Raw genomic sequence first — 12074 nt, 5'->3', positions numbered from 1 at the left:
GCATCTTGATCAGAAGGGACAGCACAAATGCTAAGCACATTTTCAGTAGCTTATATGTGAAATACGTATCTGACTTATAGAAAAGACAGCTGCTAAAGTTCTTCTAGAAAGACACGTTGGTTGGTAAAGGAGAAGAAAACCCACACTTGTGATATTATCTCTTGAGGTCAGCAAGCAGCAGCACAGGAAGCCCCCACACGTATGTGACAGTCAGCAGGCTGTGTCCACACAGCTGACAAGGCTGGAGAGGAGCAAGCTTTGGATTCTGACATGTTGCAGGGGTCAGACCGTGGGCACAGATACATCCTAACCTAAGTCTTGCACTAATAAATATATTGAAACTTGTCCTGGGCTCGAATGCTGAGCATCGTGGCAGCAGTCTGCCAAAGCACAGAAACAAAGATGCTTTCACATCAGCTTAAAGGCTCCCCCAGCGTGTCAGGAGTAAGGCTGGTGTGAGGACAGGCTGAAGGACCGGGTGCTAGAAGTGTATTTAAGTACCTGTCACTGAAGTGTTGTTTCTTGGTTCCAGTTTGTGTGACTGGTGACTGGGGAGGCCTCAGCGATTTTGTACTTGTGAATAACTCGTCTCTGTGCAAACATTGGAATCCAAACTGTGCTAGCTAGCTCTTGTGCAGGCAGATGCCTTTACAGAAGCTGAAGAAGGCTGTATTGCCAAACTGAAGCAGCATTCCCAAAGAATGCAAGTGAACACTGGGAGGCAATAAGCAGAGCTCCCTAGGAGCTGAAGCACCAGACATCGTTGCTGCAGGCAGAAGTGAAGTGGACAAACCTGAGATCCACAATAACATGCAGTTATTGAATACACATCATATGTGTGAATTTAGTTTTGGTTATGCAAGTTTCTCACTGTTTCTGGAGGAAGGCAGAGCTGAGAGTTGCCTGCTGGGACCCCTCACAGCTTGCACTGCGTGCTGTATTGCATCGGGAGCTTGAGGCTGCTGGTGCTGTTCTGCGCAGTGAGCATCATTTGTTGCGTGTGGAAGAGCAGTAGGGAGTTGTGTCAAATGCAACATGCAAAGCAAGGGCAGTGCTCTTGGAAATCCAGCTCTAAACTAGCAATTCTGTAGCACTTGTGTCCGCTTCTCTTGCTATTTGTTGCTTTTAATGAAATGAACCATTCCGAGCATTTCTGATTTTGGCTAGGAAATAGGGGTGAAATGGCATGATGAACTCTGAACTCTGAACCTCTCCCTTACTTCACTGTGAGTCATAGTTTTTATTGAAGTCTCTCCATCCGTGAAAACACTGGATAGCAAAGCTCATTGACTGCGATATGGAGAGGTTCTTTGGTCTTCCTTTTGCAGCTGCCCTCCCTAAAGTAATGGCAAGTCTTTATCAGTAATTCGAAGTAGAAGCAGTGTACAAAACGACACCAGCCTTCAGCCTTCCTGGAGCTCTCCTCACGGGGAGAAGGTGGTGGTCGTCTCTGTCTCCATGGCAAAGGAGAACCTCTTGCTCTCACGGCAGGACGACAGCTGCCAGAGGCGCTCCTGGCTCAGGCAGCCCAGCTCCTTCAAGAGCTTGAAGAGGTCGTTGCGGAATTTGACGCCTATGAAGGCGTAGAGGAAGGGATTGAGGCAGCATCGGAAGCAGGCTAGAGTGTAGGTCACATCGTCTGCCATGTCAAGCTTCTTGCTCTGCTCGCATGAGCTGGTGTTGTTGAAGACTGAGATGGTCTTGGCCAGCATGACGCCGTTGTAGGGCAGCTGGAAGACGACGAAGACGATGACCACCGCAATGATCACCTTGATGGCTTTGTTCTTCTCGAAGTTTCGGGCCTGGAGTAACGTTTTGATAATGATGAGGTAGCAGACAGACATGACCGCCAGGGGAATCAAGAAGCCAAAAACCATCTGGGACACTTTGATGCCAGTGTTGAAGGTCTGCAAGTCGTTAGCAATGATGGAGCACCGGGGGTGGCTGTCGTAGTTATTTACACCGCTGTGAACCAGCTCTGGGATTGAGAGAACGAAGGCCAGGAGCCAAATGAGGATGCACGTGACTTTGCTAATGAATATCATTCGGGGGCGGAAGCGGTGGGCCGAGGCAGCCTGAACAATGGCGAAGTACCTGTCGATGCTGATGGACAGCAGGAGCAGCATCCCGCTGAAGAAGCTCATTTTGCAGATGCAGTAGACTGCTTTGCAGGCAAATTCTCCAAAACACCAGAACGTGGCCGCACTCGTGGCCCAAAATGGGAGGGTCAGCAGGAACAGGATGTCTGCCAGGGCCAGGTTCAGCAAGTAGATGTCTGTCATGGTCTTTAGCCGCTTGAAGTAGATGTAGGTGAGCATCACCAGCCCGTTTCCCAGCAGCCCCGTGAAGCAGATGAGGGAGTACATGGCTGGGAGGAAGGCGGCACGGAAATCACGGACTTCCTTCTTCTCACACAGGATCTCAAACATGTTGTAGTCAATGGTGGTGTTGGCGTCGTAGTCGTCAGTGACGTTGTTCCCAGCACAGAACTAGAACAGGGAAGGAACAAAGCCATTGAGACAGGTACTGCACCGCCCCTGTCCCTCAGTGTTTTCCAGCGGGGGACTGATGTCAGCCTGTACAGCAGCAGCACCCAGCCGTGGCCAGGGATGTCCTAGGGAGCAGAGTTATCTCATGGCTGACAGCGTGGATAAATACGTGGGCTTTGGGGTTCTTGGGGGCTCATCACGGGAATTCAGCAAGAAAAGTTAGTGTGCAATCAGTATAACACCTGAAACTCTGGAATGCGTGGCTGTTATCCAGAATGCATCAGGACCCAAACACAGCGTTATGTACACGGTCAGTTGTTAGATGAAATGGAAAAATAACACAGCCTTTGGTGTTCTCCTTCTCTCAGCAAAAACTTCCTCCTGACTGAGTCTACTTGTTTGGCATTTTCTAGCTTCAGTTCACCTCCCTTCCCCATCTGAGATACTCCTGTTGCTCACACGCACTTCTCGTGGCAGTGCCAGGAGCTGCTCACGGCCATCAGCACCCTGGCATTGCGAGCACCGGGGTTCCCACGGCTCCCTGGCCTTCTACTCCCTGCTCCCACCAGGGCTGAGCCTGCAGGCGGCGGGGCTGCGCACAAAGGGCTCTGCTGGAAGGCAAAGCCGGAGCCTCCCTGCCTCCCTCGGCTGTTGTTTCTGCTGAGCGAATAGAGGTGTCAATGAAACTGCGAGGAAATGCGGCCAGTAAAGCAGGAAATGGTTGCGGTGCTGACATGGACGGGTTGCTGGCATCTCATTCACAGCCCCTGCCCCGATTTCAGTTCTGATTATTCTTGTTTCATCTTCCTACACTGCCACGCTCAGCAGAGCAGAGTGAGCCTGCGGTGGCTCTGCCCTGCTTTCCGTGAGCCATCGCTCTCCAGAACCTTCTCCCCATTGCTCGGAGATGAAAGGTTTCCCCTGGATACCTCTGCCCTTATCACCAATCTCTCAGCACGCTCCGTCTCAGGCAGGCCTGGCTTTCACCACATCCTGCATGCAATCTGGAGGCACACCGCCAGAAGTGAAAGGGGAAAGCAGACTGCAGGCCTCGCGGAGCCTCAGGGAGCCGGAGCCGGGGACGGTGGCATGGTTGAGGCTGCTGCTGTGGTTGCAGGAGCGTGAGTGCTGGGGGCCGGCCTGCAGGTCAGGAGCGGGTCACAGCGTTGGGCTTCTCCTTGCTGCTTCACACGGGCTCTGAGCAGGAGAACGTGGAGGAGGGCGCCTGCTTTGCCTGGGTGCATCGGCCCTTCAGGACCGACGCCGGTCAAAGCGCAGCGCTGGGTCCGGGAGCTGGGAACACCTGCAGGAACACTGCGTGCGGTGCTTGGTTCTTTACTGCACACACTGCTGTGAGGATGGGACTCGGTTCTAACAGTCGGGACTGCCTTAAGATCTGTTTATCCTGTTGTTTTTGTTCTTTTGTTGATGTCATCCCTTTTGTTTGCTTTCCCTCTGGTTTTAGCTCTGCTCTCACCGCCCACCTCTGGGTGCTGGGTTATGAGTGTGAGCAGCCGTGTGCCCCACAGGTCTCTCCAGGGCTGTGGGTGGCTGTTTTGCCTGTTTCTGAGATCTCTCTTCACCCACAACACAAATGCAGCTGCATTTCAACAACATTGTTTTCAACATCTTACCTGAAAAATTAGAGGAAGGCTGAAAGCAAGGGTGACCTTCAGCTGTTTACCTAAGGAAGAAGAAGACACCGTGTTAGCAGTCAGGTCGGGATTTCTGCTTGAAAAGCAGAGGTAGCACACTTGGCTGTGGCATTCTGAACTCTGCAAAGCTCCCTGCAGCTGCACAGACAGAAAAGGCGAGGAAGATGCTCACAGGACAACCCGGGGTCGTGCACCAAGCCACTGTCAGAGCACGGATTGAGTCTTGGAAGCCCGGCCTCTGCAGCCTCATCTGATGGCTGAAGACAATTAGCGCAGTGTAACCATTTTTACTGCAGACCTCTTTCTCTTTCCTCCTCACCCCCCAAGCTGACAGCTTCATGCTCCTGAAGGGTGCAGCCAGCAGCCCGTCTCCTGAGCTCTGAGCTGAGGGTGAAGCACACTCAGTGTGTGTACAAACACACTGTGAGTGCAGTCAGTTTGGCACGGCTGTTCCTGGCAGTGTGCTGACCGGACTGCAGATCAGGAAGGCTCTGCTCCCTGCTGAAGTATGGAGCCGAAGCTGGCTGAAATTTATTGCTTGTCTAAATGTCAGAGCTGGCTTCTGCTGCCTTTGGATGTGGAGATGCAGCACGCTGTCAGCTGGGAGGAAAATTAAATTCAGAGCCAGATGTGAGAGCAATCTCAGACAAACAGCTCTTCCTGCTGTGGTTAGTAGAGACATAGAGGCCAGTGAAAGCTTTCTCTTGTCTCTATTTAAAGCACATGCCAGCATCTACCTCAGGCAGTTGTGACCGAAAATTGCTGAAGCTAGGAGGCAACCTGGCAGCTGTGAGCTGTGTCTGCCTGGATGTGTGGCACTGAACTCTGTGATCCCCGAGGGTCTCCTCCAGCTCAGAGAGTTCTGCCACTGTCTGCGCGGCACAAGGCAGCCCCCCATGCTGCAGCCCCTGCCTCCTGTGATCACCTGCTCTGGGATTGCTGAGCAGGGCCCACCCTCAGGCAGGAGATGCCTCTGGCTGTGGCTGCCCGTTTCCTCTGGTGACCGTGCTGTTGTCCTCACAGATGAGCATTTGTTCAGAAGTTTGGCTGAACCCTTTGCCCCTCTGTGCTCAGCAGCCGCACGCACAGCTCTGCTCTGGATTGCTGTTTGCTGCTTCAGAGCTCCTTCACACCCTTCCCAGCTCTGCCGGTTCCTGTGCTGGTGCTGCACCGGACCAGGAGAATGCACTGGAAGCCCAAACTGCTGAAACCCTCTGCCTGTGTTCAATCAGCCTCAGGTGCCTGGGTTGCTGGCACAGGGTCACTGCCCCGGCAAAAACACAGTTGGTGCCAAGCGATGCTCTCCACCAAGCTTCTGGCTTCCCAGGGACTGGGATGGGGCTCTTGCCTGCTGGCGGTGCTGCTACCTCTGCTGGCCGTCGTTTTTGGGAGCTGGGGCCTCAGAGATGATTAACTCCTAGAGGCTGTGTGGAAGGGAGGCAGAGAAGAGCCGCCGGTCCCCATGGCGAGGACACCTGAATCTGCCTCCCTCCTGTCCCATGCAGGGAGCACAGCCTGCCTCCTGGTTCCACGCTGGTGCAGCAGCACTGCATGCTTGTCCAGGAGCAGCAGCACCTTCCCCTGCATCTCCCCTCCCCAGTACCTGTACCCAGTCCAGCCCCTGGCCCACCTGATGGGCACAAATGCACAGCAGTGGAGAGCTGCCTTTTTTGTACCGGCATCACCCTTTGAGGTGCCTAACAGAAATAGAGCTGATAACAAAGTGACTCAACTAACGATCTGCAAACAGATCAGCCAGGTATCATTCCTTTGAAGAGCTTCACTTTTTTTTTCCTCAGCCGCTGTTTCACGTTTCTTAAATGTCAGATGATTTTCAGTATAAAAAGGCTTGCACTTTCCATCCCCTCACCCCAGCTTATGCATTTGCAAAAGGCAAAAGGGGCAGTGCGGGTCCTTGAGTCACCACTTTCACATTAAGGATGGGACTCATTTCTTGGTGCTGTGCTTGCAGGAGCCCGGGGCAGGGCGGGAGGGAGAGGGGAGCAGAAGCAAATGGGCTGTAGAGAGGAAATGAGGCCCACTTTGGAGTTTAATGGGCAGTTTTAGGTAGCTGTACGTTTTCTGGCCTCTGGCAGTTCTCAGCTGTGGGTTTTTTCGTAAAGTTTCGTTCCTCAAAATATTAAGAAAAAAACCCCTTCAAAAGTCCCTGTAACAGTTGGAGCAGCACCCTCCCTTCTCAAGATTCAGCCAACTCAGTGCAGTGAGTCAGGACGTGCCCCCAGCCCCCAGCGAGCCCCCACCTCCCTCGGCAGCGCTGCACTGCTGCAGCCCTCAGGAGCACATTGCCCTGCTGCAGGCCGTGGGAATGGAGGGGGGAAGAACTGCTCTGTGCAGAGGGGAGCGGGCAGCTCAGCACCGCGTCCATCAGATGAACTGTGAGGAGATGGCGGCCCCGGCTCAGTGCAGGGCTGCAGCTGGTCTGCATGCACAGGGCGAGAGCAAGAGGGGAGCAAACCTGCTCTGCTAAACCCTCGTGGGCAAAGGATCTTTTGTTCCTGGTGGCCAGGACTGCCAAGTGCAGGTTAGAGCCTCACGCAGCTCAGTGCACGTGTGGGCAGTGAGCAACGTCCCACCGAGATCTCTACCCATATTCAGGTTTCTGGTGCCTCTTCACCATCACTATCGTTGGCTTTTGGGGAAAGAACCAGATATTTCTGAGAAGGATTAATCATACTTAAACAATAGAATGACTTTTGGCAGTTAACAGCTCAGTGCCAGTTTCCCCCTTCTTTCCCCCCTACTTCTCACTGCAGACAGGAAAGATGGGCCGAAGGGAGGGTAGCAGAACCGTGTCGCACGGTTTGTTTCATGCACTCACAGATCTCAGTCAGACACGTTGATGATCTGTTTCCACCCCTCTTAGGAAACTGAGATTCAAGAAGCAGAATAAACAGAGATAAGTAAACTGCAGAGGCTCACATAGGAGAGGGGATCGGCTCGGCTGCTACCTGCTCAGCAGCAGTGCTGCACATCCCCAGCCGGGCCTGCAGGGCGCTGGTGTGAGCTGGCAAAGTGTGAGAGGTGCAAGGAGCAGACACGAGTCTCGTGCTGCCGTGCTGCCGGGGACACGGCGGGCCAAAGAGCAGCACCTCGCTCCCATGGCACGGTGCTCTGCTGCAGTGCAGACCCACGCTGTGCCCCAGCTCAGGCTGCTCCAGGTGCAGGCAAATGCAAAGCTCGATTTTTGCACTGGTTCAAGATTTGGTGGCTGCAGTGAAGATATTCAGTCACACAAATTTCAATAAGCGAGGAGGTTTAGCCAAGAGGAAACTCCCATCCCTTGATTTATCCATGGGAGTGTAACATTACCAAGGAGATGGAAGGTCTTTTAAAGAAACATGAGAAAAAGATAGGAATGGCATGGGAAGAACTCGCTTTTGGACAGCAGAGCCTCCTTGAAATTCCCCCAGGCTGCCCTTTTTTTATGGTTTGGAAGCAAATTGACCTGAGATTTGTGAGATTTGTGCTCTTTGTCTTCTTGTGGAGAAGATGGTTTTGGCTGAGTCCTCTCGTTCAGAGCACACAGAAGGAAAATTAAACCCTTTTATATTGAATAATCTTAAAATGCTTCATCCCTGTGCCCCAGGGCATGGATTTGGGCATTCTCCCTGTTAATAAAGACGCAGATGAAGGCAGGGCAGGTACTCACCGCCGTCCATGGTCTTGTTTCTAACAGCCAAAGTCACGGTGCTGCTGAGAGCATCGTCTGCACAGCGCAGCCTGGGTGTGCGCCAGCTCCTGCCTGAGCCCCTCTTCGGGAAACGGCCTTTTATACTTCCTGCACCTCGGCAAGAGCCCGGTGACGTGCTGACAGTCAGACCCTCCTCCTCCTCGTGCTCTCGGATCGCTGTGCTGCTCCCCGTGCTCCCTGCATGCACTCATGCTCAGGTCCTTCCTCAGCGCGCTCTGAGGGCTGCACGCGTCCCCACGCTCCATGCCGAGAGCTCACGGAGCGAAGCAGCTCCTGCATTTGCACTTGGAATGTGGCAAAGGGACGGGAGCAGGATTTCCACAGCAGAGCCCGCTTCGTCACTCAGAACGCGGTGCTGCAGGAAACAGGGAAGTTTCCCATTTCCACTCAGCCCTTTCTAGGAAAGGTGTCCACCCACCACACGACAGCCGTCCCATCGCACAGCCCTTCTGCCTGTCCGCATCAGCAGCCCCCAAGCAAGTGGGCTTCCCCACCGCTTTCTGCTTTCTGGTGGTTTTGCTGTACCATCTGCTGAGGCTCGGCGCACGCCGCCTTCCTCTAAGAGGTTTTGCACATCTGCTGTCCTGTGCCTTCCCCAACATCTCGCTGCTGCAGAGGTCTGAGCTCAGCGGAGCCCGGGAGGAGCTCACACTGCAGGGATTCACTTTGGCTCATTCCATTCCTGTGGGCAGTGGCTCAGTGTCACTCAGTGGCTGTTTGTGGCTGTTTGAGCTGGATGCCGCTTCTTGGAACTGTTCTTCTGACAGGTAGAAACATAACCAGAGAAATAAGAAAAGGAAACCCTGTCCTGCCTACATTGTACTGCAGCTGATGTACAGATAACGTGCTCTGCAGCAAACTGAATCCAGCAGCCGTTGTCAGAACCCACGCTGGGCAGCCGGTGTCCAGCTCTGAGCAGTGCCTGCCTCGTGATCCGAGCAGCGTCCTGCCAACCTGCGTGGGTTTCACATGGGGTTTGTATTGCAGGGAGCAGGGGAATTGCAGCAGTGTAATTGGGAGAGACACCAACACTCGGGTAGCTTCCCACAGCAGAATCCAGCTGTCTGCACATCCCAGCTGAGAACAACTCTTCTCAGTACTGGAGCCCCACAGCCCCTGCAAGTCTGGGGCGCTGAGGACGGCTGACATGATTTCCTTTCCTGTAGTTTAGCACAGAAAGACCTGAAGATGGGGTTCTGAATAAATGTGTATGCATATTAGAATGAAGATACTGTAATGGTTAACCACAGCTAAAACAGGACCTCACTAGAATCTGAGTAAGTTTTATTTAAGAGTAACCCTAAAGCTGCTGAGCACTTGCTGCCATGCCTTCGAGACTAACTGCCTCAGCTTGAAGCAGAACCTCACCTCCCAGCTCCTAAGCCCCAGTTAAACACATCAGCAGTCACAGATCACTCGGGGGTCTCCCAGGCTTCAGCTGCAGCCCCTCCCCAGCCCTGTGCCCGCTGGGCTCTCGCTGCGGTCCCCCCTCAGCATTTCCTTCCTAGGAGGCCGATCCCACTGCGGTCCTTCCCTCATCCTGGCGTCCTCCCCAGCCCTGCACACCACATGAAGTGCCGGACCCACATGGACTCACTGCAGCTCAGGCACCTGACAGCTGTCACCCCTTTATTTGGCTTTGCAGGAGGTCGCCTACAGTTTCCCTGCCCCACACATACATCCCTGCCTGCAGCATGGAGCTCCGTGATCCTGGAGGTCCCTTCTGACCCAAGGCACTCTATGATTCTACGATCCCTGGCTTTTCAGTGCACTCTCTTGCGTCTTATCTGCAGGCAGGTGCCGCTCACACCCCGGTGACTTTGTATTGCTCTATTTTCCTTTTGTTCATCAGCTATCCTAGCAGGTACGCTGCCTTTGAGAGCTGCACCTTCAAACCACTTCCGCCAATAAGGACGAGAGATGAAAGGCTTCCCTCCAGCACCGGCAGAATACCCAGAAGAGCTGGGCGTGGGGCGTCGTGCTGCTCCGCGCTGCCTGCACAGCAACGCGCTGCCGGCTGCACGGGCTGCCCTGGGAGCCGGGAGGGGGGGCCGCCGTGTGGCTGCAGTGCATCGCCAGAGCCGCAGTGGCGATGGGGCACTGAGAGGCGCGGGGCGGCTCACAGCTCCTTTCCCTCTGTGCGCAAAGCCCCGGCGCCCCCGAGCTGCGCTGCCAGAACCAACTCAAGCAAAGTGTTCATTGTAAGCATTTCCAGTTCTGTGAAGAAAACAATCCGCTTTTTCTTATGACGCTGAATCTTCTCGTACGGTCTTGTCTTTGCAGTCTATTTCACGCCTCTGTGACTTTCTTTGACGTTCCCCCTTTAACGTGTGCATCCCACGAGCTGCCCTTACAGGAGTGTGATCCTGCTTGAACAACGCAGGGTCTCTGAGGCCCAGGCCCGACAGGCACACAGCGCTGTTTGCTCACCGCAGCGCATTCGTTACTCCGACGTTCAATAGCTATTAGAAAAAAGAGAAAAAGGCGTTTTGGTCTTAGGTGAGAACCTAGATTGGCGACAGCTGCACTGCAAGAACAGCAGAAATTGGTGATAAAAGTCACGAGCGAGAGGTCAGAGTGTCAGAGCTGCACGGGGGGTCATCAGCACGACCTCAGGAGACAGCGGAGTTCCTTTGGGTGAACTGCAGTGAAAACTGACCTTGTGACAAATCTCAGCTGCACAGAGAATCACCCACACAAACTTCCCGGCCTGGCTGGAGCTGCTGGCAGTTTCAGGTGAACAAACTGAGCAGAGCATCAGTGCCTCCCTTTGCTCTCTGCTGCGCTGGCAATCTGCTCTACAGCGTGGAAGAGTTTGTCCCACTGCTGCAGGATGCTGAAGTCGCCCAGACAGGAGCAATGGTGGCTTAAGGGTGAATGTAACTCATGTGTCCGCTTCCCACTGATGCCCCTCTTACATTGGGATGGGACCTCGACATTTGCTGTTTGCAGTGCCTGGCTTGGGATCTCTTACCTCCAGCCCTGCCTCATGCCCAGACACCCCCTCACATCTTGAGTTACTGAGCTGGGGGATGTGTGGGGAAGGTTCATGCGGTGCAGTCAGTAAGTTTACTCTGGAGAGGGCTTTTAGGGTTTTCTTCAAGCAAACAAAATAGGAGAAGTGAAATTTTAAGTAAATTCCTGACATTAAGAGCAGTACTGAGCTGGGATTCCACGCTGAGAGGAGTTCTGAGAGTGGTTTTAGGGGATGCCCTGAAAAAACAGATAAAAACGAATCTTGTGATTATCATCTCACTGTGAGGTTATTATAAGATTCTTATCCACCCAGAAGAGGAAGCAATCTGCACAGCAGGCAGGTTTGCCTCGGTGGCACACAGCTGCCCCTGCTGCCTTCTGGTCAGCCACAGCAGGGAAGGAACACGCATGGTGACGCTGGGAATTCACCTTCCTCACGCCTGCGTCACAGCGTGATGCTGTTTGTTTCCACAGAACAAAAAACTGTTGACCAGTTCAGCATCTGCTCTGCACACTGGCAGCTTCCTCACCCTGCAGTCCAGGAATTGAGCTGAGAGCAGAAGCACCCAGAGATGCAAACAAAAGGGGAGAGATCTGGTTGGCATCTCTGGTTTGCAGCTGAGATGTGAAGGAGGAGAGGGGCAGTCGCTGCCCCACACGTCACCAAACCCCTCTGGGTCAGGGCCGGGTGCTGCCTGCAGATCTGCTCCTTTTGGCCACCAAGTTCATTTGCAGCTGAAGGGGTCTGTGGTGAACAAACAGATCCTTTCTGGCCTGAAGTAACATGAAACGGAGACAGATGGTCACATGTGCATGATAGGAGAGGAAAGGCAGGGACTAAGAAGCAGCAGGAAGATACCCATGGACACTATGGGTACCACGGCGGGGAAGGTGCGTGACTGCTGGTTTTGACTGGAGAGAGTTATGAAGCATTCCCTGAACTTTGCTCCTGCTCAGATTGGGAGCTGCCAGCACCTTCCTGGAGGATATCAAACACCAGTGGGCAGGGGAACATTCCACGAGAGGAACAGGTGCAGTTGGGTCTCTTAGAAGAACTGAGAAAGGTGAAGTGCCATCATCTGCTCATGCAGAGAGCATCCTTCCCATAGCCTGTATGACCACCTTCCATGCATGGGGTTGAACACATGCAGCAGATTGGGTATGGAATGGGGAACAACAATCCTGCCAGCGGCTTCCCTGAGAAGAGCTGAGCCAGGTGTGCTTCACATACATGACAGGGTA

General features: G+C 53.6%; 1 protein-coding gene across 1 annotated transcript; it reads right to left on the bottom strand.

Annotated features, from left to right (window-relative positions):
- Positions 1 to 1424: 1424 nt before the first annotated feature.
- CCR7 (C-C motif chemokine receptor 7) lies at positions 1425 to 4168 on the bottom strand (the record flags this gene model as incomplete). Its single annotated transcript, XM_079547106.1, has 2 exons — positions 4124 to 4168; positions 1425 to 2489 (listed from the first exon to the last, which is right to left on the bottom strand). The coding sequence occupies exon 2, from the start codon at positions 2427 to 2429 to the stop codon at positions 1425 to 1427; it is 1005 nt and encodes a 334-aa protein (XP_079403232.1). The 5' UTR covers positions 2430 to 2489; positions 4124 to 4168.
- Between the last annotated feature and the right edge of the window lie 7906 nt (positions 4169 to 12074).

Source organism: Tetrao urogallus, assembly GCF_951394365.1.
Source record: "Tetrao urogallus genome assembly, chromosome: 26".
NCBI classification, from domain to species: domain Eukaryota; kingdom Metazoa; phylum Chordata; class Aves; order Galliformes; family Phasianidae; genus Tetrao; species Tetrao urogallus.
This window is presented reverse-complemented; position numbering and strand designations above follow the sequence as displayed.